We start from the raw sequence: 23,225 nt of genomic DNA on the forward strand, positions 1-23,225 counted from the left end.
GTAAAGCTGCAGGGCACAAAACGAACATACAGAAATCTGCTGCACTTCTAGATACCGACAACAGACTATCAGAAAGAGAACCTAAGAAAACCGTCCCATTCACTAAACCTTTTCTCGCTAGTATGAACAGTTTGCTTAAGGTACTGATATCTTCCACATGTTCTAAAATGTACCTTCACTTTCCTTCACTGAGAGAGAACAACAGGTTAAATAAATGAACGTTCAGCCTAGAAATGGAGAAAACAAGCTTTATTATAATGATTTGAGATTTTGTGCATGGTAAGGATATACACATGAATCTTGTTTCTCCTATGTTTCAAGACAGAATTAATTTAAAGATTTATTGTAGACTAAAGCATCCAAAATACTGCAGTACATACGTAGCTACGAACATACAGACACTTTGATGCACAGCGCTTATTCTCTTCTTTAAATAGGCAGTCAGCATTTTGATTCATAAAAGAACAATCGATGAGAATATATCAGTACCAATGTCAAAGAGCGCAAGATTTAGTGTTCTATACACAAAATATATGAAACAGACCTATAAAGGTGGAATGTACAAGATTTTAAAAGAAAAAAAAAGGAAACAAAAATCCCTCATACTCATACATAGGATTGAAAGGCTATAGAACTGAAAATGATATAAAGAATTCTAAGAATATACTCTTTTGATGACCGAACATTCCCATGTCATAAAGCAAAAACATTTTAAGGCTGTGTTGCTTTCAAAAGTTACTGGAAGTGCTGTACATTCATTGGAACAACATAGCCAATTTATTCATCTATCTTAGAATAGTAATAGCTTCCATACATTCTCCACAAACAGACTATACAATCACTGCCACACAATTCATCTTCAGAAAGTTTAAGATTAACATCATGATTTGTAGCTTACTGTCACTTAAAACAAAACAAAAAATTATTTATTTATACCAAACAAATCTTTAATGGGCACTTAGTTTCCTTTATGGCAATGCTAGATTCCTAGTTATCAAAAATATTAAAATAATTGTAAGTTTAAAACCCTGTAACATTTACAGAATGCAACAATATCACGACTTTCAATTTTAAGCAAAATTAAACAATGTTTGCAGCAAATACCTTCAATTTTATCTTACCTGGAAATGTCTTACTTTTAAATTATTAAACTAAAAATATTCCTCCCTTTTTCAGAAGCTGGTGAATAAGGAGGATACTGTACAGTTCAAATGTACACAAAGATTTTTTCCATCTGAAGTAATCTGCAGATTACCTGATGTTTATTTGCTATTTCCTCCAATTAACTTAGGTATTACCAAAGCATTTATGTGACCCCTTTAGTGTTAAGGATCCACAGACACTTGCTAGCATACTGCTATTCCAGTTAACTCCCTTAGTACATACCCTGTATATTTAGTAGTAGAAGCAAGTGTATTCTAGTTGCATGGACCTGTTAGTATTTATTTGCCTCAAATCTAGTCAAAGAGTAAATTAAAAGAAGGTAACCTGGGGACTTTAGTTACCGGAGACTAAAGTTTGGTCAAGATACTAAGAACCATTTTTTTTTTTTTTTTAATGGCTAAGTGTCATAAAGGCTTTTTATTCATTTGTTTCTAAGTGGTCAAGTGACTCCACCCACCTCCCCATGTCCAGCAGGGGAGGTCTGTATTGGAGATACAGTTACTAATATCTGTAACTGGGGAGGGAATGCATCATCACCGACCATTACATTCTAACTGGCAACATTTTGCCGTGAGTGCCCAGGGGAAATTTGAATGGGTAGTTTTTCAGTGCTACTTATCATGAATGTATGACAGGTTCTGTACACGTGACAAACAGAAATCAAACAATAATGGTAGAACAGAAACAAAAAGTCACTTATTTTAATATCCTTCTCAGTTTACTAGAAACCACTTAGAATGTGACAAAACTCCATTTAAATCTTGTCTGTTCATCCTATCAGCAGCACTTTTCCCCCTAAAATATGCTTACCAAGAAATACAGTAAATGCACATATGTATCCAAATTTGAAACGTTATCTATACTTTAGCATATGCGACTGTATTTATTTTGGGGAAATATAGTGTTTCCTGGAGTGCCCGTAGCATGTGTTAGGAACAGGTAGTGGGACAGGTCTGAATCAAAGTATCTCTTCTTTTATTCCAGTTTCGTTCCAATATTGACATGTAAAAAAATCAGCTTTGTGTTCCTTCTATTAAGATAGCCAGTCTAATACATTATGATGGCTGGTTAATTTCTAAATTCACAAGTATAATTTGAATGTGCAAAAAACCCCTTTAAGTAAACGAGCCTTAAGATCCGTGGCCTATGACAGAGTCTACAGAGGAAGCTACTTTCACTGGTGAAAATAAACTGAAATTAATTTAACCAGTTTAAAACCTTTCCTTTTAAACATTTCAGGAATTATCGAGTCTAGCTTATCTTTTATGCAGAAGGTTAGTTAATGGTAAAATGACATTCCCACCCTAGAGTGTAAGCTCCAAAGGGGCAGGGGGCTTTGTTTGTTTTATCCATTACTTTCTCCCCAGTGCCTTGAATAGCCTCTGGCACCCAGGAAATGCTCATTAAACATCAGTGTTCAAATTCAAAGACTCATTTCACCACTGACTTTAGGAAAAAAGAAACATCACATTCACATAGTTATACATGTGGGAAATGTTTTTTCATAGTACAGTTTTAAGGTGCTTTTAGTGAAAAAGGTCCCCAAGTCATTATCGAAAATGCCAAACACAACATCTATTTGGTAGAACTGAGTAGAAAATCAAACAGTGGAAATACACCACATCTTATTTTACAGAATCAGATTTGACTAAATTATTCTTACCATTTCTCAAAATGCATTTATACTTAAATGTAAATCAAGTTCAACTTTGTTTCTTTCGACCTGTTTTTCGTTTTGCTTTTGAAAGCACAGAAGGCCATTTTCTGACTAGCAGTCAGCCGATACCAGCATTCCTGGAAAATGGCAAAAATGACATCTGCTTTAGGGCTTGCTCTATGAGGACGGCTTTAAACGGTGCAGTTTTGAGGAATGTGCTGAAGCTGCTTCTGTCTTTCAGAGTGCTGCCTATTTCAATACACCAAAGGTTCAGCTAAATATATATATATGATACATTCTACCTTACCCTAATCATGTATACATAGTCCTTTAATGCCTCTACTAGTCATTAGACAATGATAAATAACCATAACATGCCCTTACCTGTAATGCTCTCGCGATAACACGACTTTGGTAACACTTGCTTTCTAAGGGGAAACCACTGATCAATCAATCACATGCCTTTGGTTGACACCACCCGTCCTCCAAAGGGCTCCTTATGGCTCTCTGTCCTAGGATACTGGTGTCCTACTACATGTGCTGACATTTTGCAAGAGGTAAAGCTTTCGCATTCGTGAAGTGGAAGAGGAGAGACACGTGTGAGAACACGGCACAGAAAATGTGACTGACTTTTCCTTGGTTACATTCCAGTGCATTAACCTGGAGTTAACGGGCGTTGGTTTACCAAAAGGTAACATTACTGTTGTAAAATGCCTTTCAAAGTATCAGGAATTTCAGGCTTCCCTGAAATTGAACTGAAAATGAACTTTGTTTTTAGATACCAGGTGAGCAGGAGAGAGGTGAAAAGAACACATGAAGATCTTTGATCAAACTCAGAAAGGGTGGGAAATTTGCATTGATTTTTTAAGTGCTAAACTCAAGAGGCTTGCTAATCCCAGCTGGGAGGATTTTGTAAGACAGCTTTCGTTTTTTCCCAAAGTAATGTTATATATAGTTACTGATAAACAAAAAATGTCACAAGAGTAATATCTACTGTAAAAGTGAGGTTAGAAGATCCCCTGGGTCTTGTGACCAAGGTTAAATAAAGTATATAACTATAACAGATTTTGTTTTCATCTTGTTTTTGGAAGCTCTGCACAAAAGCTATCACTCACAGGATTAACAAATGCCTTTAAATATTCTAGTTGTTTTTTTAATGCTTGTTTGATTTGCAAAATTAAACTACATAAATCCCTGTCCTATGTGCCATAGTTCACAGGTGTAAAACTTTGCAGTTTTTATAGATTCAGTAGAAGAGATTTCTTTTTTTTTTTTTTTAACTCTAAACATGGATTATGGAAATCAGATATGCAGTTTTTAAGGAAATTGTTACATTCAGAAATAACCTTGGAAAGTTCACCGATGATTCCTTCTAGCAAGAAAAGTCTAGTATCATCTGGTCCTGCGTCAGGAAATCCATTCCAGTTTACGGTGTAAGATCTTCGTAAGGGGGTGTCCAGTCGCCCACTGTTACTGTAAGTACCGGTAGACCTTGAAACAGTGGTTTCCAGAGTCTGCAACCACCACGTGGCCGTCTGAAGTTAGGGCCAGGCCCTGGGGGCCATAGAGTGGATCAGCAGACGTGTTAATGTAGGACAGAAACGATCCACTTCCATCAAAAACCTGAAAACATAAAGTCAGAGTGCGACAGAAGTTAGAGTAACAGGAAGAGGCCGAAGTTAGGAAACCTCTGATGCTGGCGTTTCGCACCTGGAAGCACGGGTGCAGCCCCCAGGCTTGTTTAGGCAGCACTCACCCACAGCTCACCATGCCTGCTCCCCGTTCACTCTCTGTGCCCCAGGGGCACGGACAAGGCACGCACCCCCAGCCAGAGGACCCTGCTTACACGCTCACAGAGGTCCCATGTGAGGGGAATGGCTCTGGATGGGGCCTGAGGAACAAACCACCCTTCTGTCTCACTCTGAGCTTTCACTTCTCCCCTTCCAGCCTCACTATCTTCTTTTATTCCCAAGCACAAGAGGGAAAAATTGGCAACTAGACCACAGAAGAATGTCCTGAGTCAACGTGCATCAAGAAAATGGAGATTTTTTTTTTTCATTTTTGGAAAAGAGTAAGTTATACCAAGTCAATGGTTCAACACGTACATTTGGACAGAAAGTGGTCTTTCTTGGTCAGTAAGCTTCTGCTATGACGAAATAAAAAGAACTCTTTTCCTTCCCAGGCCCAGGCTGCTTTCTTCTGGCTTATAGGGTGTTTCAAAAGGCAGGTGTGATGAGGGCCACAGTGCAAACAGCTGATCATCTGTGGCCCTATACAGCAGCCTGCCTCCTGACTGTAGCCCCCTGTCTGCTTCTGGCTTCCCATCAGATACAGAACACCTTTTCCAAAAGTAGATGTCCACTGGGATAATTAAGCAAGATTAATACCCTGGAGAAATTACAAGTATACAGTGTTACATTTAAAGTCTTGACCCCTTTCCTGAGAAGAGGACATCCATCATCAGATTCAACTGCCGAACACTGCTGTTCTCAGAGCGACTTGGGATGCTCCCTGCTTTGCCCAGAGCACCCTGGGTTGACTTGTTTCTATTCCACCTTCCTTAGTTTGGCACTTCTGGTTAGACTATTTACAGCCTAATTACCTAACCAATGAACAAATGGAAAACATTCCAGTTTGGGGGACTTCACTTTCAACAAACAGCGATCACTCTAAACAAACAAATCCATCTACCTGGATCCTGCTGTTCCCCCAGTCGGCTACAATGATGTTTCCATTTGAATCCACCGCTACGCCTGTGGGAGCATTAAACTGCCCGTTTCCTTCTCCATTTGAGCCAAACTTCAACATGAATTCGCCTTCCTGATTAAACACCTGTATGAGATATTTTTAAATTATTTTAAACTAAAATAGTTAAGCCAACATTCTTGTTTTTAAAAAATGTCTGATCAGGTTATTTAGGACATTCTTCAAAAAGGAGCAGTTTACAAACTAGACCCCGCATATCACTTGTGGTTCCCAAATTTACCATCTAAATCTGATTTACTATTTGTTAAACCACTTCTTTTTCTAGCTTATATTTGGTTGTATTATTATGTGAAAAATACTTTTGTTATAAATTATCAAAAATATACAAATATAAGGTAGTATGAGTAAGTAGAGATGTAATTTCCAAACACATCATTCTTTTTGCATTTAAATAAATATCTAATTTCAAGAATAGGAATTGTATTTCTAACAGGATGGACAATCGCTCAAAGTTGAATCAGAAAGTAAGAGCTTTTTGTTACGCCAGATATTCAGAATTCACTACCATTTTACTACGTCAACATGAGAAGAAATGCGGCTGGACCACACATTTATAGCAAGGAAAATCCAAGTGAGTATGTGCGTGCGTGTGTGTGTGTGTGTGTGTGTGTGTGTGTGTGTGTGTGTGTGTGTGATGGCAGCAACTGAGGAATAAGAAAATGGCTTTTTAAAATAGATTTTCTCAGAATATTTTAGTTAGAATAGATAGCCATAAGCTTTGATGAATACAGCCCATGAGAGAAGGAGGATGATGGAAGAGGGAGCTAAACAAAACTGCAGAATTCTCAAAGTCTCTAATATCTGATACGGCCAAGCACTGGACTATTGTGGTTAATTAAATATTCTTGGTTTTTCCAGTGGTCATGTATGGATGTGAGAGTTGGACTGTGAAGAAGGCTGAGCGCCGAAGAATTGATGCTTTTGAACTGTGGTTTTGGAGAAGACTCTTGAGAGTCCCCTGGACTGCAAGGAGATCCAACCAGTCCCTCCTGAAGGAGATCAACCCTGGGATTTCTTTGGAGGGACTGATGCTGAAGCTGAAACTCCAGTACTTTGGCCACCTCATGCGAAGAGTTGATTCACTGGAAAAGACTCTGATGCTGGGAGGGATTGGGGGCAGGAGGAGAAGGGGATGACAGAGGATGAGATGGTTGGATGGCATCATGGACTCGATGGACGTGAGTCTGAGTGAACTCCGGGCGTTGGTGATGGACAGGGAGGCCTGGCGTGCTGCGATTCATGGGGTCACAAAGAGTCAGACACGACTGAGCTACTGAACTGAACTGAAATATTCTTATTAATAGTGTTACAGTATATGTACCAACTGTAGATTACTCAGATTACTAACACTGAGAGAATTAGCATTTTCATATGTGTTTAATGATAAGACTAGCAAGCATAACTTTATCTTGAAGATCTGGTTTTGAAACACGCTCAGGATATTCTCTTATGCCTTCATTGCCACGTGACACAGGCAGAAACGCTCACTGACCAGTCAGACAGTGTCGTATGCAAGGCACCCATGAGAGTGAGGTTTCTGAAACGAGGACCTGAGAGAGGCCACCAAGCCTGAGCACACGTCTCATCTGAAGGTGCTTTCAGAGCCTTTTAGAGATTCTCTTACTGCCATCTCTGTGGTCATGAAAGAGTAAAATGATGCTATTTCTTTTAGTTTCTTATGATGGGGAAGGGAGACGCTTCCAACTCTAAAGCCTAAATTTTCTTTAAGGTAAAATAAAAAAGTCGTGACCGCTTTCTGAATTAGTTACATGCTTGCCAAGTAAATAAGCTACCTCTTTGGTTCTTTGAAAGGACAGAGACAAGAGTCAACTTTTACTAAGATGTCGTGTCTTTGAAATCTTTTCTGATTCTTTTTATCTCCTTCACATAATTTTGGGATTAACATGTACATACTACTATGTACAAAACAGATAATCAACAAGGATCTAATGCAGCACGGGGAATGCTACTCAATATTCTGTAATCAACTAAATGGGAAAAGAATCTGAAAAAGAAAAGCTGTGTATGTGTAAAAGATGTCTGTAATGTATAACCGAATAACCTTGCTGTACACCTGACGCTCATACAGTATCGTAAGTCACAATGCTGTTGTGGTTTAGCCGCTAAGTCATGTCCGACTCTTTGTGACCCCATGGACTACATAGCCCACCAGGCTCCTCTGTCCGTGGGATTTCCCAGGCAAGATTATTGGAGTGGGATTTCCTTTTTCAGGGGATCTTCTTGACCCAGGGATCAAACCTGTGTCTTTGGCTGGGCAGGGGGATTCTTTACCATTGGGTCCTATACTCCAATACAAAATAAAAATGAAAAAAAAAAAAAGCTATACAAATAATCATTTTGTCTGCTTATCTAAGTCAGTATGTCTTCCTTGACATAATTTGAACGGCTTACATGCTTCCGCTCCATTCTGAAATTATGAAGAAGGCTAATTTAATCTTGTTTTGCAATGAGGAAAATGTATATAGTGAAGGTAGCTAAAGAACCAATTAGCCCACTTGGTACCCCTGACCTATAGTTCAGGTTTTTATGTTTACCAACAGAGAAGGGACTCGAATCAAGAATTCTTGTTAACTGCTCATGTTATATAAAGAAAAAACGCCCAACTATTCCATAAAAGCTACATGACAACAACTGTCGAAGAGAAGAGAAAAATCAAAATGACTGTGTTTTTTCCTTCTCAATGAGAGAAAAATTGAGTTTAAGTAACTAAACTGCCTCTACAGTACTGAAAACCTGAAATGTTTTCACGATTTTAATGACTTTCAATTTCTCATATTTTCTATTTTTCCCACCTAAAATGTCATTTAATTATTTGTAACTTATTCAGATGACAGCATACTAACAGGCAGAAGTATGATTGAAATCATTTTTATAGTTTTCTTTTTTGATAAATTTTTACGATTTTGATGATAGTCCTTTTCTGATTTCAAAATTCTGTTCACCTCAACACCACCTCCACTTGGAAGTCTTCCCTGACAGTCTTAATTATGGAAATCTTCCTTTTTCTGGATATTTAGAGAACTTTGTGTGCACCTTTTTTTTTTTTTGTATTTTTTGGCCATTCAGTCCTGACCGGGGATTGAACTCACGCCCCCCGCACTGGAAGCGGCGTCTTAGCCACTGGACCCCCAGGGCAGTCCCTACATGTACCCATTCTTAAGAAAGGCATTTGTGGCTCTCTGCCTTGCATTTTGGCTATTACATATGTTTTCCTTCCTCCTACAGTGTTAGGCAGGACTGGTAAATAGGAATCCTCCCACTCACAGAGGCCAGCTGGCTCACACAGTTGCCTTGAGCAAAGGGAAAGGAGAAGCTCTGAGCCCCAGCTGTGCTCAGTGGAAAAGGGCAGCCTGGTCACCATCACGTCTTCTGCTGGGAGTGGTGGCACCTAGGCCCAGCCTCGCTGGCCCTGGCACCACTGAGACCTACATGGGTTTCCTTCTTCTTGCGCGCACAGCGGCTAAATGAAGGGCTGCTCTATAAAGAGAGTGGAGGGTAGGGGGTGTCGTGATGGCCCATGTTGTCCTTTTCGAGTTATGCTCGTCCACAGGACTGTGACAGCCCCCTGGGAGAATGGCCGCAGGCTGAGGCTCTGCTGCCACTCTGCTGTGTGCGTCCCTCATTCTCAAGAGACCTTCCCACCGTCCTCTTCCTCTTACCAAGCCTGGGCGGTGTGTGTGTATGTGGAGGAGGGGACGGACAGGGCCCTGCCACTCAGGCAGCCACTCCGGAGAGACCCATGGCAGGAAGCGGCCTTCTAAGGAAGCAGCAACGGTGGGCATCCTTCCCCTCAGCCTGCCCCAGCACCACTGTGCTCCCCTCTCTGCACGGGGACTTGGCGCCCATCTCCAAAGCACGAGGCCTTTCCATTTATCTAGCCAACTTCAAGACACCTTCTTCCAGGAAGAGCTGGGGAAAAGCAGCAGTGAAGAGGGTTCCTCTGGGTTAGAATCCCATCCCTATTTAGCTCTTCCAGTCATCCATGCTGGCAGACTGATATTTAGCTTTGAGTGCTCAATGGTCGTCTCTAAGCGCAAACTTTACTCACTGGCCTCCCCCATGCCGTCTTCTTACCCTCCCGCACATCTGCAATGCCTGACTTTAAAACACTGAAGGGAGCTTACTTACAAGGAGAACTTAATGTTACTCCTAGGATCAGTGCAAACCCGTATCACTTGATGTAAACAGAAGGTAACCCTAAAAACAGATAAAGAACTCGGAGAGGAAAAGTGTCTGCCAGGGCACTGCCCAGGCCACCCGACACGGCCTTCAAGCGGACCACACATTACACTCGGAGAAGCTTGGTCTAGAATGCTAGCAAGCGTTTTCTCATTCCTGTGAGTGAGTGAGACTCTGGTTTTGAACCACTCTATTTTCTCCTGATTTGCTCATAATAGAGGTCAAATCTTTCTCCCCACTTACCTAGTAAGAAAGATGTACTACAGTGTTTGGGGGAGGGGGAGGGAGCACCAAGTGTGTGAAAGGATGTATGAAGGACACTCTATGAACGGATGCCAGGGCTATTCCCTCCTCAAATCTGTTGTGGCGGCAGAGTTCTAATATCTACTTTTGTTTGTAAGGTCCTAGGTGCAGAAAACAGAAAAAAGTCATCTGTTTTAATTTATCAAATAGCCACAAAACATTAAGCTTCAGAAAGTTCTGCCTAAGTTCAAGCAATTGCTTTTTCAAATTTAATTTTCAAGTCATCTCCATTTACATCAGTTTCAAATGAAGACACTTATTGCCACAATGTTTTGTTCACTTTTCTGACTCTGCAAAGTCTGTGTGTCCAAATTAAAACCTACATCTTTCAGGAGAAGCAAAGATCTGCTCTTTTAGGTTACATCCCCTAGGTCCTATGTGTATACGCAAGTCTCGTGTTTTCTCCCAGACTGATTCCTGCATTAAAGCAGTTAAAAGTTAACAACAATTGATGTGTTTATAGTACCTTGACAGAGTGATTATGGAAATCTGTAACAATAATCTCATTATTGCTATTTACAGCTGCGAAATGGGGACCTGAAATAAAAATAAGAAAAAAATATGTGATAACCATAACAACGAAAATGATTACAACAACACAGTAGTTACAGAACTTCATATATTAACTTAGTTATTTAAGAAAAAACAAAGAACTATAGACTCGGTTCTTAAAAGGTCATTCAGCCAGACCTCTGGCTTCAGATAACACAGATTCGATAGCATTCTACACTTGTGGCTGTCTACTCTGCTTTCTTCCAAATCAAGCTGACTGTTCCAGCAGCCCTCATGGAGTGGAATGAGCAGTAAGCATCAGAATTCCTTCTCCACACTACCATCTGAAAGTCACCTCTGCCGGCTTCCCCGACAGTCACACGGGGCCCTCAGCTCCCACTGAAGAGAGACATGGTGACCCTTGGGAGCACCGAGGGGAAAATATCCAGCGTGTAATAATTTTTTTTCAAGTAGCTCAGAAACCCACACTTTATAATTTTGGGCGACATTCAGAATTTGGCAGAACTGGAGACAAAGCATAAAGAAAGACTATGCAAATTAAGGTGAAGCACCGAAAGCATCCTCCTCAAAAGAAAATAATCAACTGTTTTCAGCCTCTTCTTGCAGATGTAAAAAAAAAAATGAAATAAGCCTGTGACTGCAAAGTGGCACACCAAAGAGAAAAAAAAGAAACTGCCTTCCCTGTGTTGAGCAAATATTCTATACTCCTGGTCTCATATAATCACTTAGGTGAAAACTATTCTCATTCAGAAACTTTTAAATAAAGCAACAGTGAGGTGGAAACAGGAGGCTTTCCAAGGTTCCTCAAACATTTTCATTTAAAAACGATTTTATTCAATGTTAATATCTGAAGATTAGACTTCTGAGTTGCCACCAGTAAAAGCCACACATGGGCTGCAGTAGCACTTACTGCCGGTAGAGTCACTGAGAAGCATCTAACCATGCTTTCGCTTACATTCCATCCCCAGTGTCTTTCCCAAAGCTGGCAAACACACTGGGGATGAGGCGTCTTCAACATGCTCCAACATCATGCAACTGTGAGCAGAAGAAGCATAAAAAAGGGGGTTTACATATTACCATCGAGTGTACCTGCAAACTGCCTGTCCCCATTGCCTCGGCTACCAAACCTGGTGACTATTTTCCCGTTTGGTTGGAAGATGAAGACGCAGCACGCTTTGTTATCCACCACGATGATGTGCCCGTTGCGGTCCACAGACACTCCTTTGGGCCCCATCAACTTTCCTGATCCGATTTTCGTCTGTCGGAAACAAGTGCAGAAATGAAGGTGAAAGCGCGGCAGAGCATGAAGACGGATGAGGGTGTCAGCAGACGCTGACCTGGCTGTTCAAACAGGTGCATGGCTACTCACGGGCCACAATTATCTGTCCTGAAAATGGTCTTCCCCACATCCATTATCTGTTACTGATATTTATATGCAATCACTTTTTTAAGGAATCAGCATCAAAAATGTTCTAGAATCCCCTTAACCTGAGTCACAATTCCTGTGTAAGGAAGCAGTTTGGTGGAGCAAGGAACCACTGGATTAGCAGCGGGAACTCGCTTTGTGTCCATTTTGCTATAGCATTTGCCATAGCACACATTAATTTTTTTCCTTAAGTTTTAGATTCTTAAATATTATAAATGTCAAAAAGTGACCTTAATCACTTCCACTGCTACTTCTGGAATATGTATATAGTAAAATAAATTAAGTATTTAGTGTAGAGTACAGCACATATTAAGCAGTCTTTAAAAGGAAGCAATCACTGTCTTTATTAAATATCATAATTAATATCTAAATGGCCAGGCATCTGCCATTGAACTAGAGCTCCACACAGGTGGGAATCATGTCTGTTTCATCCAGCACTGTGTACTGAGAGCCAAGCACACTTCCTGGTGCTTGCTTAACAAGTACTCAACAAATATTCACTCAATATATTAACTTGAAAAGTCTAGCATTATTGCAGGGTAACTCATGATGATTAAATGGTTCCAGTCTTTGTAGTATTTTCAAATGGGATAAAAGCATTAGATTTCTATAAAACACATACCATACATTTTTAAGACCTTACTTTTCTGAGTATAGTGTGTGTATCAATGCCTGTTTGTTGTAAGATGCCTGTCTTAAATCTTCACTTTAATACTTTGTTTCCTAGAGTACTTATAAAGACGGGCTTTATTCATTTGCCCATTTATTTATAATTCCACAGACGCTGACCAGCGCCCAGGGCATGCCGTGTGGTAGGGCGAGAAACAGCGCCAGCCCTCAACGACACCTCAGCTGCTGCGTCTACTGTGCCCTTTTGCACGTGCCTAGCGTCAAGGGTTAACTTTGGTAGGTTTGGGAGAATTCAAGGCCGTCTCAGAAGCCACGTGGAACAATACCCCAGTGATACAGGTGACACAGACAAGGGAGGAGAAGGCGCCTCCGAGGTGAGGGAGCACTGGAAAAGGACCTGGGAGGTGACAGGGAGGCAAGAACCACAGTCCTCGCTGGCACCAGCCTGGGAAATGTCAGCGGAAGCAGAGCTCTCTGTGCTTTAATGAAAACCTTCAGATACTGAAAAAGGCAAGGTACAGAACAGTACCCCACCTGTATTAAATATGTGTTTACATGCATATACATTCCTGGAAGAGAAACTAAGAAATCACGTAGTGTCTATGTGATACAAAGTGGTATTAACGGTGGCAGGAAAAACCCTTCTTCATTTTATTCTCTCCTCTGTAGACTGATTTGAAAAATCTATTTGCATACAGTACATGTTAACTTAAAAACTTAAACTCTGAAAAACATTACATTTTCAAAGGTTCTGTTTTAGACCCCTTATTTTCCCTTTTTCTGTGCTATTCTGATAGGAATATAACATAAGCTTCGCATGTAACTTAAAGTTTGCTAGTAGCCACATCAAAAAGAAAAAATAAACAGGGAAAATTCATTTTAATTATGTACTTATTTAACCTGATATACAGTCAGTCCCCTACATATGAACAGGTTCCATTCCAAGAGCGCATTCATATATCCAACAAAGTTAGCCGAGCTACCCAACTAATACAATCGGCCGTGTCGTACTGAAATAAAATTGGACGTATTGTAATAGGTTGATAGTACTTTTCACACAAATAATACATTAAAAAAAAATAAAGAAAACATTTCTAATCTTACAGAACAGTACCTTGAAAAGTATAGGAGTACAGTAAAGAGCTGGTGCTTCTTAGCAATACCAACTACATCACCATTGCTTTTATGCCTATTTCTGACATCCTGGGCTTGAAGTAAAGATACTGCACTATTGTACTCTATAAAGCACACAAAAGCACAACTTGCAGAGGCTGCGCACCGGCAACAGGGCACGCCAGACATGCTGGGAGCACACGTTCGCATCTCGGAAGTTTGCAACTTGAAGGTTCATACGTAGAGGACTCACTATATCCAGAAGTTACCATTTCAATAAGTAATCAACATAAAAATTATTAATGAACTAGCTTACATTCTTTGGGGGGGACTAAATCTTTGAAATCCAGTGTATATTTTACAGTCATGGTACAACTGAATTCAGATCAGTCCCCTTTCAAGAACTCAGTATTCACAAGTGGCCTGTGGCTACTACATTGGACAGGTCGACTCTGTACACTTCTAAAACCTCATTTATGCTGCGGCATCAGCTTTCACTGCCATGTGTAAGATTCTCAAATCCGTATCTTTAGCCATGGCTGATTTTATCTCAAACTCAGCCAACGTCAAACCATTTAAAACAACAAAATTAAAAAAAAAACCACCCCAAACTAGCACCTCTGAATTTCCTAACTTCTTTTATGACACCACAGTTTGTCCAGTCACTTAGCATCATCACATTTTCAGAGCAAAGTTCATTCTGTCACCATTTGGAACCTCAGTTTCCTCATCTACAAAACAGCAGCGATGACATTTGTCTCCTGGGTCGTGCAGATTCTGGAGGATAAAGGAAAGTGTCAGACACTCTCCCTCTCTCCCACTCTCAGTTGATATTATACCTGACGGGCAGGATTGTCCTCTGTCCCCGCAGAGACATGAAGATACGTGCAGACAGAAATGGAGAGAGGGAGGCGGGGCTCCCCACAGTGGAGGCTGAGGCTCAGCGCTGTGCTCCAAGCTGCTTCAGTCATGATCAGCTCAGACCCCATGGACTGCAGAGGAGCATGGGATTCTCCAGGCAAGAATACTGGAGTGGGTTGCCATGTAGGATTTTTCATTCTTGTATGTTTATAAATTACCGAGATTCAGTTCTGATCTCTTTAGAACAAAGAGACACAGTTTTTCAGAAAGGAAATACTGGCATTCTCACAAGGGAATCTGTTGGTTAATCCAATTCTGGTGTTTGCAATCTAGCTCGAAGACTAGACTACAACATAAGAGCTTGCAAAAAAATTTATATACTTTCATGTCTGAATGGAAGTTATGGCAGTAGAGATCAAAGGTAAAAGAGGGAACTCAGACGATTAACAAGAACATCACCATTACCTAATACTATGAACAATGGTTGTTACTTGGAATGACTCAGTCACATAATACCTAGAGGATGACAATTAGGTAGCATAAAAACAGAAAATAAGGGACAACAGCCGTTCTATCATGCTGTAGTGAGAACTAGCGCATGTCTAAAAGAAAAAAATGCAAATGTTGAACCAAAACCTCTTTTTCCTTCCACTTCCCTTCATCACTCCCGATTAGCTGCACTAGATTCTCCCAAGTGAAATAAGAACTTCTGACAATGTGTCCCCCATTGAAACAGAATACTAAGCAAAGATATTTTAGACCCTGGCTTCGGAAAAGCTAAACGAAAATATTTAACTCAAGAAATATGTCCTTAAATTGAAAGAAGAGATGAGGTATTTTAGAATACGGTGGCCAGGGGTCTCTTTATCTGTTCTGAGGTCACAAAAGGTTCCCAGATGGACTGGAAGATCTAAGTCAGGAGGGAAGATGGAAAGGAAAAACTTAAGAGACACAGAGGAATAAAATTAGGCCTAAGAAGTTGGTAAGTAAAACAAAGAAAAGGAGATAAGAAACTATATCCTTAGAACTATTGGGAATAAATACAGAGAAATCTACATGTGTGTTAAGAGTTTGTTTTCCTGAGCATCTATTTAATTTTGCTGAATTCCACCAAAGAAGAAAATAAATATCTCTGTTTATGGTTGTGAGCATCACACTTGGATGAAATCTCATTAAGTTACAAAAGTTTTTTCACTTGATAAACTTTTAGCGTTTGGATTTGGATTTAAAAAAAGAAAAAGAAAAAAGGAGTATGTTGCAGCAATACCATAGCCATTCCCCCAGTCCTCTAGGGGGCATAAGTGTTCCTTCATGCTTATTCCAATTATTACCAACAGTCTTCCCACTATCAGAATCCAGTTCTTCCAAGAAGAAAGCCCCTATTACATACAGAATACTGAACCACTGAGTGAGAAATGTTTGACACAGGAAACCTTGCTTTCCTAAATATAAAACTACTGTTTCAAGTTGTTTTAATATAATAGATATAAAATATTTCAGATATAAAACTTTCAATAACTATTTTAGGGTCAGTTTTTAAATTTGAAACAACAGGTCATGGTTTTGCTAGAGTATGAAACTAGAATAAATGGGTTATCTCCAAATTAGAAGGTATTTTCAAGAGGTCACCGAACGTGTTCATTCTAGTAAAGTTAAAGCTGTCATATTTGGGTAAGCCTTACCGCAAATACAACTATGAAAACAAGAGGAGGAAGTTAGAGACACAGCAAGACAGAACTTCCCAAGCATATTGCCATGATACGGTCATTAAGTTAGCAGTGGAACAGAAAAATCAAGGACAATTGAAGATTGGTATGGAATATGGTGGAATTAGAGTTGATAGCTTTTTATTCTCCAAGTCTGAAAAAATGCTGCCCATGCAAAACAGAGGCTCCAACCTGAGGGTTAATAATTACGTACCTTTTAAAAATAAAACTGATGAGGTGACTATTGTGATCTAACAAACACACAAAGGAAAATATAAATTCTTCCAATAAGAGACTAAGTGAATTTCACGCATCTTTAGGATTTCAGAATAGATTATGAAGAGCATCATCCCCGCATAAGTCTGGACAAAGAAGGAATGAGCCCCAGGAGCCAGTATGAGGTCACGAAGCCAGAATCGTAACTGATCCAACAGACGGAATGCTTTGGACAGGTACTGGGAAAGAACACTTCTTGGATGCCTATTTCATACCAGGCACATATAAAACCCAGAAATAACATCTCATGTAATCCTTATCCAAATCCTGTATGTCAGATTTTTTTTAAATCCAAATTTGCAACAAGAGGCCATCAAGGCTTAAGAAAGTCATGTAATTTGCCAAAAGTCAGACAGTTAATAAGCCGCAGAACTAGTATTCCAATGAGTTAAAGTTCATGCTGTCCACAGACAGAGAAGCCTGGACCAGCAGGGGGCGGAACGGGGACAATACTGCACCTGGCCTTCAAAACACTGCTTGTGACAAACTTTTGCATGATCTTGGGAACAAACATGTAAAATGGGTTGGATGATAATCTTTTTGGAGAAGAGATTTCTGTTGTCATCAAACAGCTCTCCATTCTTCAGCGACTGGCTGAAGAAACAGAGGATGATGGGAGAGACAAGTCCACTGAATGATGGGTTCCCTCCACGCTGTAGCTCAGCTCGTATTTCCTCTTTGGAGACAGCCCCCGTTTTCTTTTCCTTTCAGTTCTTAAATTAGGTACCATAACACTATGGTTCAAAATTGTACCAAACAATTTATGACTGCCTAAAGGCTGACATGTGTAGTCTTCTCTTGTGTTGTTGGAAGAGGGTGTTTGCTATGACCAGTGCATTCTCTTGGCAAAACTGTTAGCCTTTGCCCTGCTTCAATTCTGTACTCCAAGGCCAAATCTGCCTCTTACTCCAGGTGTTTCTTGACTTCTTACTTTTGCATTCCAGTCCCTTATAATGAAAAAGACATCTTTTTGGGGTGTTAGTTCTAAATGGTCTTGTAGGCCTTCATAGAACCATTCAACTTCAGCTTCCACAATAATACAAGAGAAGACTCTACACATGGACATCACCAGATGGTCAATATCAAAATCAGACAGATTATATTTTTTGCAGCCAAAGATGGAGAAGCTCTATCCAGTTAGCAAAACAAGACCAGGAGCTGACTGTGGCTCACATCATGAACTCCTTATTGCCAAATTCAGACTTAAATTGAAGAAAGCAGGGCAAACCACTAGACCATTTGGGTATGACCTAAATCAAATCCCTTATGATTATAAAGTGGAAGTGAGAAATAGATTTAAGGGACTAGATCTGATAGACAGAGTGCCTGATGAGCTATGGATGGAGGTTCATGACATTGTTCAGGAGACAGGGATAAGACCATCCCCAAGAAAAAGAAATGCAAAAAAGCAAAGTGGCTGTCTGAGGAAGCCATACAAACACCTGTGAAAAGAAGAGAAGCAAAAGGCAAAGAAGAAAAGGAAAGATATACCCATTTGAATGCAGAGTTCCAAAGGAAAGCAAGGAGAGATAAGAAAGCTTTCCTCAGTGATCAATGCAAAGAAATTGAGGAAAACAATAGAACGGAAAGACTAGAGATCTCTTCAAGAAAATTAGAGATACCAAGGGAACATTTCATGCAATGATGGGCTCAATAAAGGACAGAAATGGTATGGACCTAACAGAAGCAGAAGATATTAAGAGGAGTTGGCAAGAATACACAGAAGAACTGTACAAAAACGATCTTCACGACCCAGATAATCACGATGGTGTGATCACTCACACTCACCTAGAACCAGACTTCCTGAAATGTGAAGTCAAGTGGGCCCCAGGAAGCATCACTACGAAAAAAGCTAGTGGAGGTGATGGAATTCCAGTTGAGCTATTTCAAATCCTAAAAGATGATGCTGTGAAAGTGCTGCACTCAATATGCCAGCAAATTTGGAAAACTCAACAGTGGCTATGGGACTGAAAAATGTCAGTTTTCATTCCAGTCCCTAAGAAAGGTAATGGCAAAGAATGCTCAGACTACTGTACAACTGCACTCATCTCACACGCTAGCAAAGTAATGCTCAAAATTCTCCAAGCCAGGCTTCAACAATACATGAACCATAAACTTCCAGATGTTCAAGCTGGTTTTAGAAAAGGCAGAAGAACCAGAGATCAAATTGCCAACATCTGCTGGATCATCGAAAAGGTAAGAGAGTTCCAGAAAAACATCTATTTCTGCTTTATTGACTATGCCAAAGCCTTTGACTGTGTGGATCACAATAAACTGTGGAAAATTCTGAAAGAGATGGGAATACCAGACCACCTGACCTGCCTCTTGAGAAATCTGCATGCAGGTCAGGAAGCAAGTTAGAACTGGACATGGAACAACAGACTGGTTCCAAATAGGAAAAGGAGTACGTCAAGGCTGTATCTTGTCACCCTGCTTATTTAACTTAAATGCAGAGTACATCATGAGAAATGCTGGGCTGGATGAAGCACAAGCTGGAATCAAGATTGCAGGGAGAAATATCAATAACCTCAGACATGCAGATGACACCACCCTTATGGCAGAAAGTGAAGAAGAACTAAAGAGGCTATTGATGAAAGTGAAAGAAGAGAGGGAAAAAGTTGGCTTAAAACTCAACATTCAGAAAACTAAGATCATGGCATGAGGTCCCATCACTTCATGGCAAATAGATGGGGAAACAGTGGAAACAGTGTCAGACTTTATTTTGGGGGCTCCTAAATCACAGCAGATGGTGACTGCAGCCATGAAATTAAAAGATGCTTACTCCTTGGAAGGAAAGTTATGACCAACCTAGATAGCATATTAAAAAGCAGAGACATTACTTTGTCAACAAAGGTCTGTTTAGTCAAGGCTATGGTTTTCCCAGTAGTCATGTATGGATGTGAGAGTTGGACTATAAAGAAAGCTGAGCATGAAAGAATTGATGCTTATGAACTGTGGTGTTGGAGAAGACTTTTGAGAGTCCCATGGACTGCAAGGAGATCCAACCAGTCCATCCTAAAGGAGATCAGTCCTGAGTATTCATCAGAAGGACTGATGTTGAAGCTGAAACTCCAATACTTTGGCCACCTGATGTGAAGAACTGACTCACTGGAAAAGACCCTGATGTTGGGAAAGATTGAAGGTGGGAGGAGAAGGGTATGACAGAGGATGAGATGGTTGGATGGCATCACCAACTCAATGGGCATGAGTCTGAGTAAGCTCCGGGAGTTGGTGATGAACAGGGAGGCCTGGCGTGCTGCAGTCCATGGGGTCACAAGGAGTCTGATATGACTGAGCAGCTGAACTGACCTGAAAGGCTGACATGAATTGTTTTCTATCATTTCCATGATCTGTCTTTTTTCCTCAAAATGCTTCTATATTTTTAAAGGGTAGGGACAATGTATTATAATTCTGTTTCTCCTGTATCATTATCTATCACAGGCCTGAAGGAACTTCATAAACGACAATCTATAGGCTAATTTGGGAAATATAAATTGCCTCAATAATCTTTTATAAAGATTGTTGTTTTTTTTGAATTGACATAAACCTGATGATATTAAAAAAAGAAAAAAAAAAAAAGAAGAAGCAGCACTACCCATGACATTTTTCACAGAACTAGAACAAATAATCCAAAACCTATATGGAACTATAAAAGACCCAGAATTGCCAAAGCAATCCTGAGGGAAAAAACAAAGCAGGAGAAATAACTCTCCCGAACTTTAGACAAAACTACAAAGCTACAGTAGTCAAAACAGAGGTACTGGTACAAAAGCAGACAGACGGATCAATGGAACAGAATAGCCCGCCCAGGAATGACCCATACACAGAGGGGATGGTGGTGGTTTAGTCGCTAAGTCCTTCCCAGCTCTTGAGACCCCACACTATAGCCCACCAGGCTCCTCTGTCCGTGGGATTTCCCAGGCAAGAATACTGGAGTGGGCTGCCATTTCCTCCTTCAGGATCCTGACCCAGGGACTGAACCCACATCTCCTGCATTGCAGGCAGATTTTTTATTGCTGAGCCACCAGGGAATGGTGGCAAGAATATAAAATTGGAGAAAAAGACAGTCTCTTCAGGAAGCGGTGCTGGGAAAGTTAGATAGCTGCACATAAATCAATGAAGTTAAAACACATCCTCACACTATGCACAAAAATAAGCTCAAAATGGCTTAAAGACTTAAACATAAGACATGACACCATAAAACTCCTAGAAGACAGCATAGGCAAAACATTCTCCAACATAAATTGTACCGATGTTTTCCTTAGGTCAGTCCCCCAAGGCAACAGAAATAAAAACAAAAATAAATAAATGGGACCTAATCAACCTAGATAGCATATTCAAAAGCAGAGACATTACTTTGCCAACAAAGGTCTGTCTAGTCAAGGCTATGGTTTTTCCAGTGGTCATGTATGGATGTGAGAGTTGGACTGTGAAGAAGGCTGAGCGCCAAAGAACTGATGCTTTTGAACTGTGGTGTCGGAGAAGACTCTTGAGAGTCCCTTGGACTGCAAGGAGATCCAACCAGTCCATTCTAAAGGAGATCAGTCCTGGGTGTTCTTTGGAAGGAATGATGCTAAGGCTGAAACTCCGGTACTTTGGCCACCTCATGCGAAGAGTTGGCTCATTGGAAAAGACTCTGATGCTGGGAGGGATTGGGGGCAGGAGGAGAAGGGGACGACAGAGGATGAGATGGCTGGATGGTATCACTGACTCGATGGACGTGAGTCTGAGTGAACTCCGGGAGTTGGTGACGGACAGGGAGGCCTGGCGTGCTGCAATTCATGGGGTCGCAAAGAGTCAGCACGACTGAGCGACTGAACTGAACTGAACTTACAAACTGAATCAAACTTATAAGCTTCTGCACAGCAAAGGAAACCATAAAAAACACAGATACACACAAACGAAAAGACAGTCTACAGAATGGGAGAAAATATTTGCAAATGAGGCGACTGACAAGGACTTAATCTCCAAAATATACAAACAGCTCATACAACTCAACCACCAAATAAAACCCAAGCGAAAAACAGGCAGAAGATATTAACAGACATTTCTCCAAACAAGACATAGAGATGGCCAGTGGGTACATGAAAAGATGTTCAACATCATTAATAATTAGAGAAATGCAAGTCAAGACTACAACGAGGTACCACCTCACACCTGTCAGAGTGGCCATCATTAAGATGCCTACAAATAACAGATGCTGGAGAGGATGTGGAGAAAAGGAAACCCTCCTTCACTGCTGGTGCGAGTATAAACTGTACATCCACTATCGGGAACAGTATGGAGGGTCCTCAAAAAACTAAAAATAGAGCTACCACATGATCCAGTAATCACACTCCTGGGCACATAGCCAGGCAAATCTAGACTTCAAAAAGATATGCACAACCCTCCATTTGTGTGTGCGTGCTCAGTTGCTTCAGATTTATCCGACTATTTGTGACCCCATGGACTGTAATCCACCAGGCTCCTCTGTCCATGGGATTTTCCCAGCAAGAATAGTGGAGTGGGCTGCCGTGCCCTCCTCCAGGGGATCTTCCTGACCCGGGGATCGAACCTGGGTCTCCTGCATCTCCTGCACTGCAGGCAGACTCTTTACCACTGAACCACTGGAGAAGGCCACCCTAGGCTCATAGCAGCACTGTTTGCAAGAGCCAAGACATGGACACAACCTAAATATCCATGGAGAGAAGAACGGATAAAGAAAAGGTGGTGCTAGTCAGTCATAAAAAGAACGAAATGATGCCATCTGCAGCAACATGGATGCAACCGGAGATTATCATACTAGATGAAGTCAGAAAGGGAAAGGCAAACACCACACGATATCACTTATACGTGGACTCTAAAGTACGGCACAGATGAAGCTACCTACAAGTCAGAAACAGACTCGTGAACACAGAGAACAGACTTGTGGTTGGAGTTAGAAGATGCAAACTATTACATTTAGCATGAATACACCACCAGGTCCTACTGTATAGTACAGGGAACTATATCCAACCCCCTGGGATAAACTATAATGAAAAAGTGTATTTAAAAAGAATGTAATTTTAAAAAGCAACTGAGTGAACTAACTGCTTTATAAAACAAAGCCATATTTCAGATATACATGAGTAGATTTATGACAATATCACTGTGACTCTTGCTTCATTAAACTTAGACGTGACAAAGTCAAGATGTTCTGCATATGAAAAACGGTTGAACATTTTATTGGATCTGTGAGACTCCCCAGAATAGACCATTTAATCTTGTATTTCTTATTCCGCCTCTCAACTGGTCAGTTGTAGTTAATCTTACCTTAAACTTGCCATCTGATGAGAAGATGCTAACCCATTTATTATCATAATCAGCAATGATTATGTCCCCACTGGGATGCACAGCTACTCCTGTGGGACGCTGCAGCTGCCCAGGAGAGCGTCCTCGTATGCCAAAACGACTTTTGAACTGTCCATCATTGGAAAATATCTGAAAAACAAATTACATTCATTGCAATGTGAACTAGCACAGAAATCATCAGGGCAAAAATAGGGAAGAATATTTGTCGTAAGGACTACAGGGCAGAACATGCAAGCCCTATTTGAAGTAAAGCCTACACACACAAGATAAGTTTCCCTTT

The 23,225-nt window shown here is 40.6% G+C and overlaps 1 protein-coding gene across 14 annotated transcripts in view; it reads right to left on the reverse strand.

The window, feature by feature from the left end:
• Positions 1 to 234: 234 nt before the first annotated feature.
• The window catches only part of TRIM2 (tripartite motif containing 2), a 183,538-nt gene continuing 160,547 nt past the window's right edge, over positions 235 to 23,225 (reverse strand). For 12 of the 14 annotated variants that reach the window (XM_060400930.1, XM_042234263.2, XM_060400929.1 and 9 more), the window contains 5 exons: positions 22,907 to 23,074; positions 11,693 to 11,861; positions 10,557 to 10,627; positions 5,513 to 5,653; positions 235 to 4,444 (listed from right to left, as the gene is read on the reverse strand). In XM_060400930.1, coding sequence (XP_060256913.1) covers positions 4,292 to 4,444; positions 5,513 to 5,653; positions 10,557 to 10,627; positions 11,693 to 11,861; positions 22,907 to 23,074 — 702 coding nt within the window. In that variant the 3' untranslated portion in view covers positions 235 to 4,291. Of the gene's footprint in view, positions 4,445 to 5,512; positions 5,654 to 10,556; positions 10,628 to 11,414; positions 11,639 to 11,692; positions 11,862 to 22,906; positions 23,075 to 23,225 lie in introns of those variants that run through there. The other 2 variants (XM_042234267.2, XM_042234266.1) reach the window with 2 other exon arrangements.

The sequence above is a fragment of the Ovis aries genome, chromosome 17 (assembly GCF_016772045.2).
Source record: "Ovis aries strain OAR_USU_Benz2616 breed Rambouillet chromosome 17, ARS-UI_Ramb_v3.0, whole genome shotgun sequence".
Classification (NCBI taxonomy): domain Eukaryota; kingdom Metazoa; phylum Chordata; class Mammalia; order Artiodactyla; family Bovidae; genus Ovis; species Ovis aries.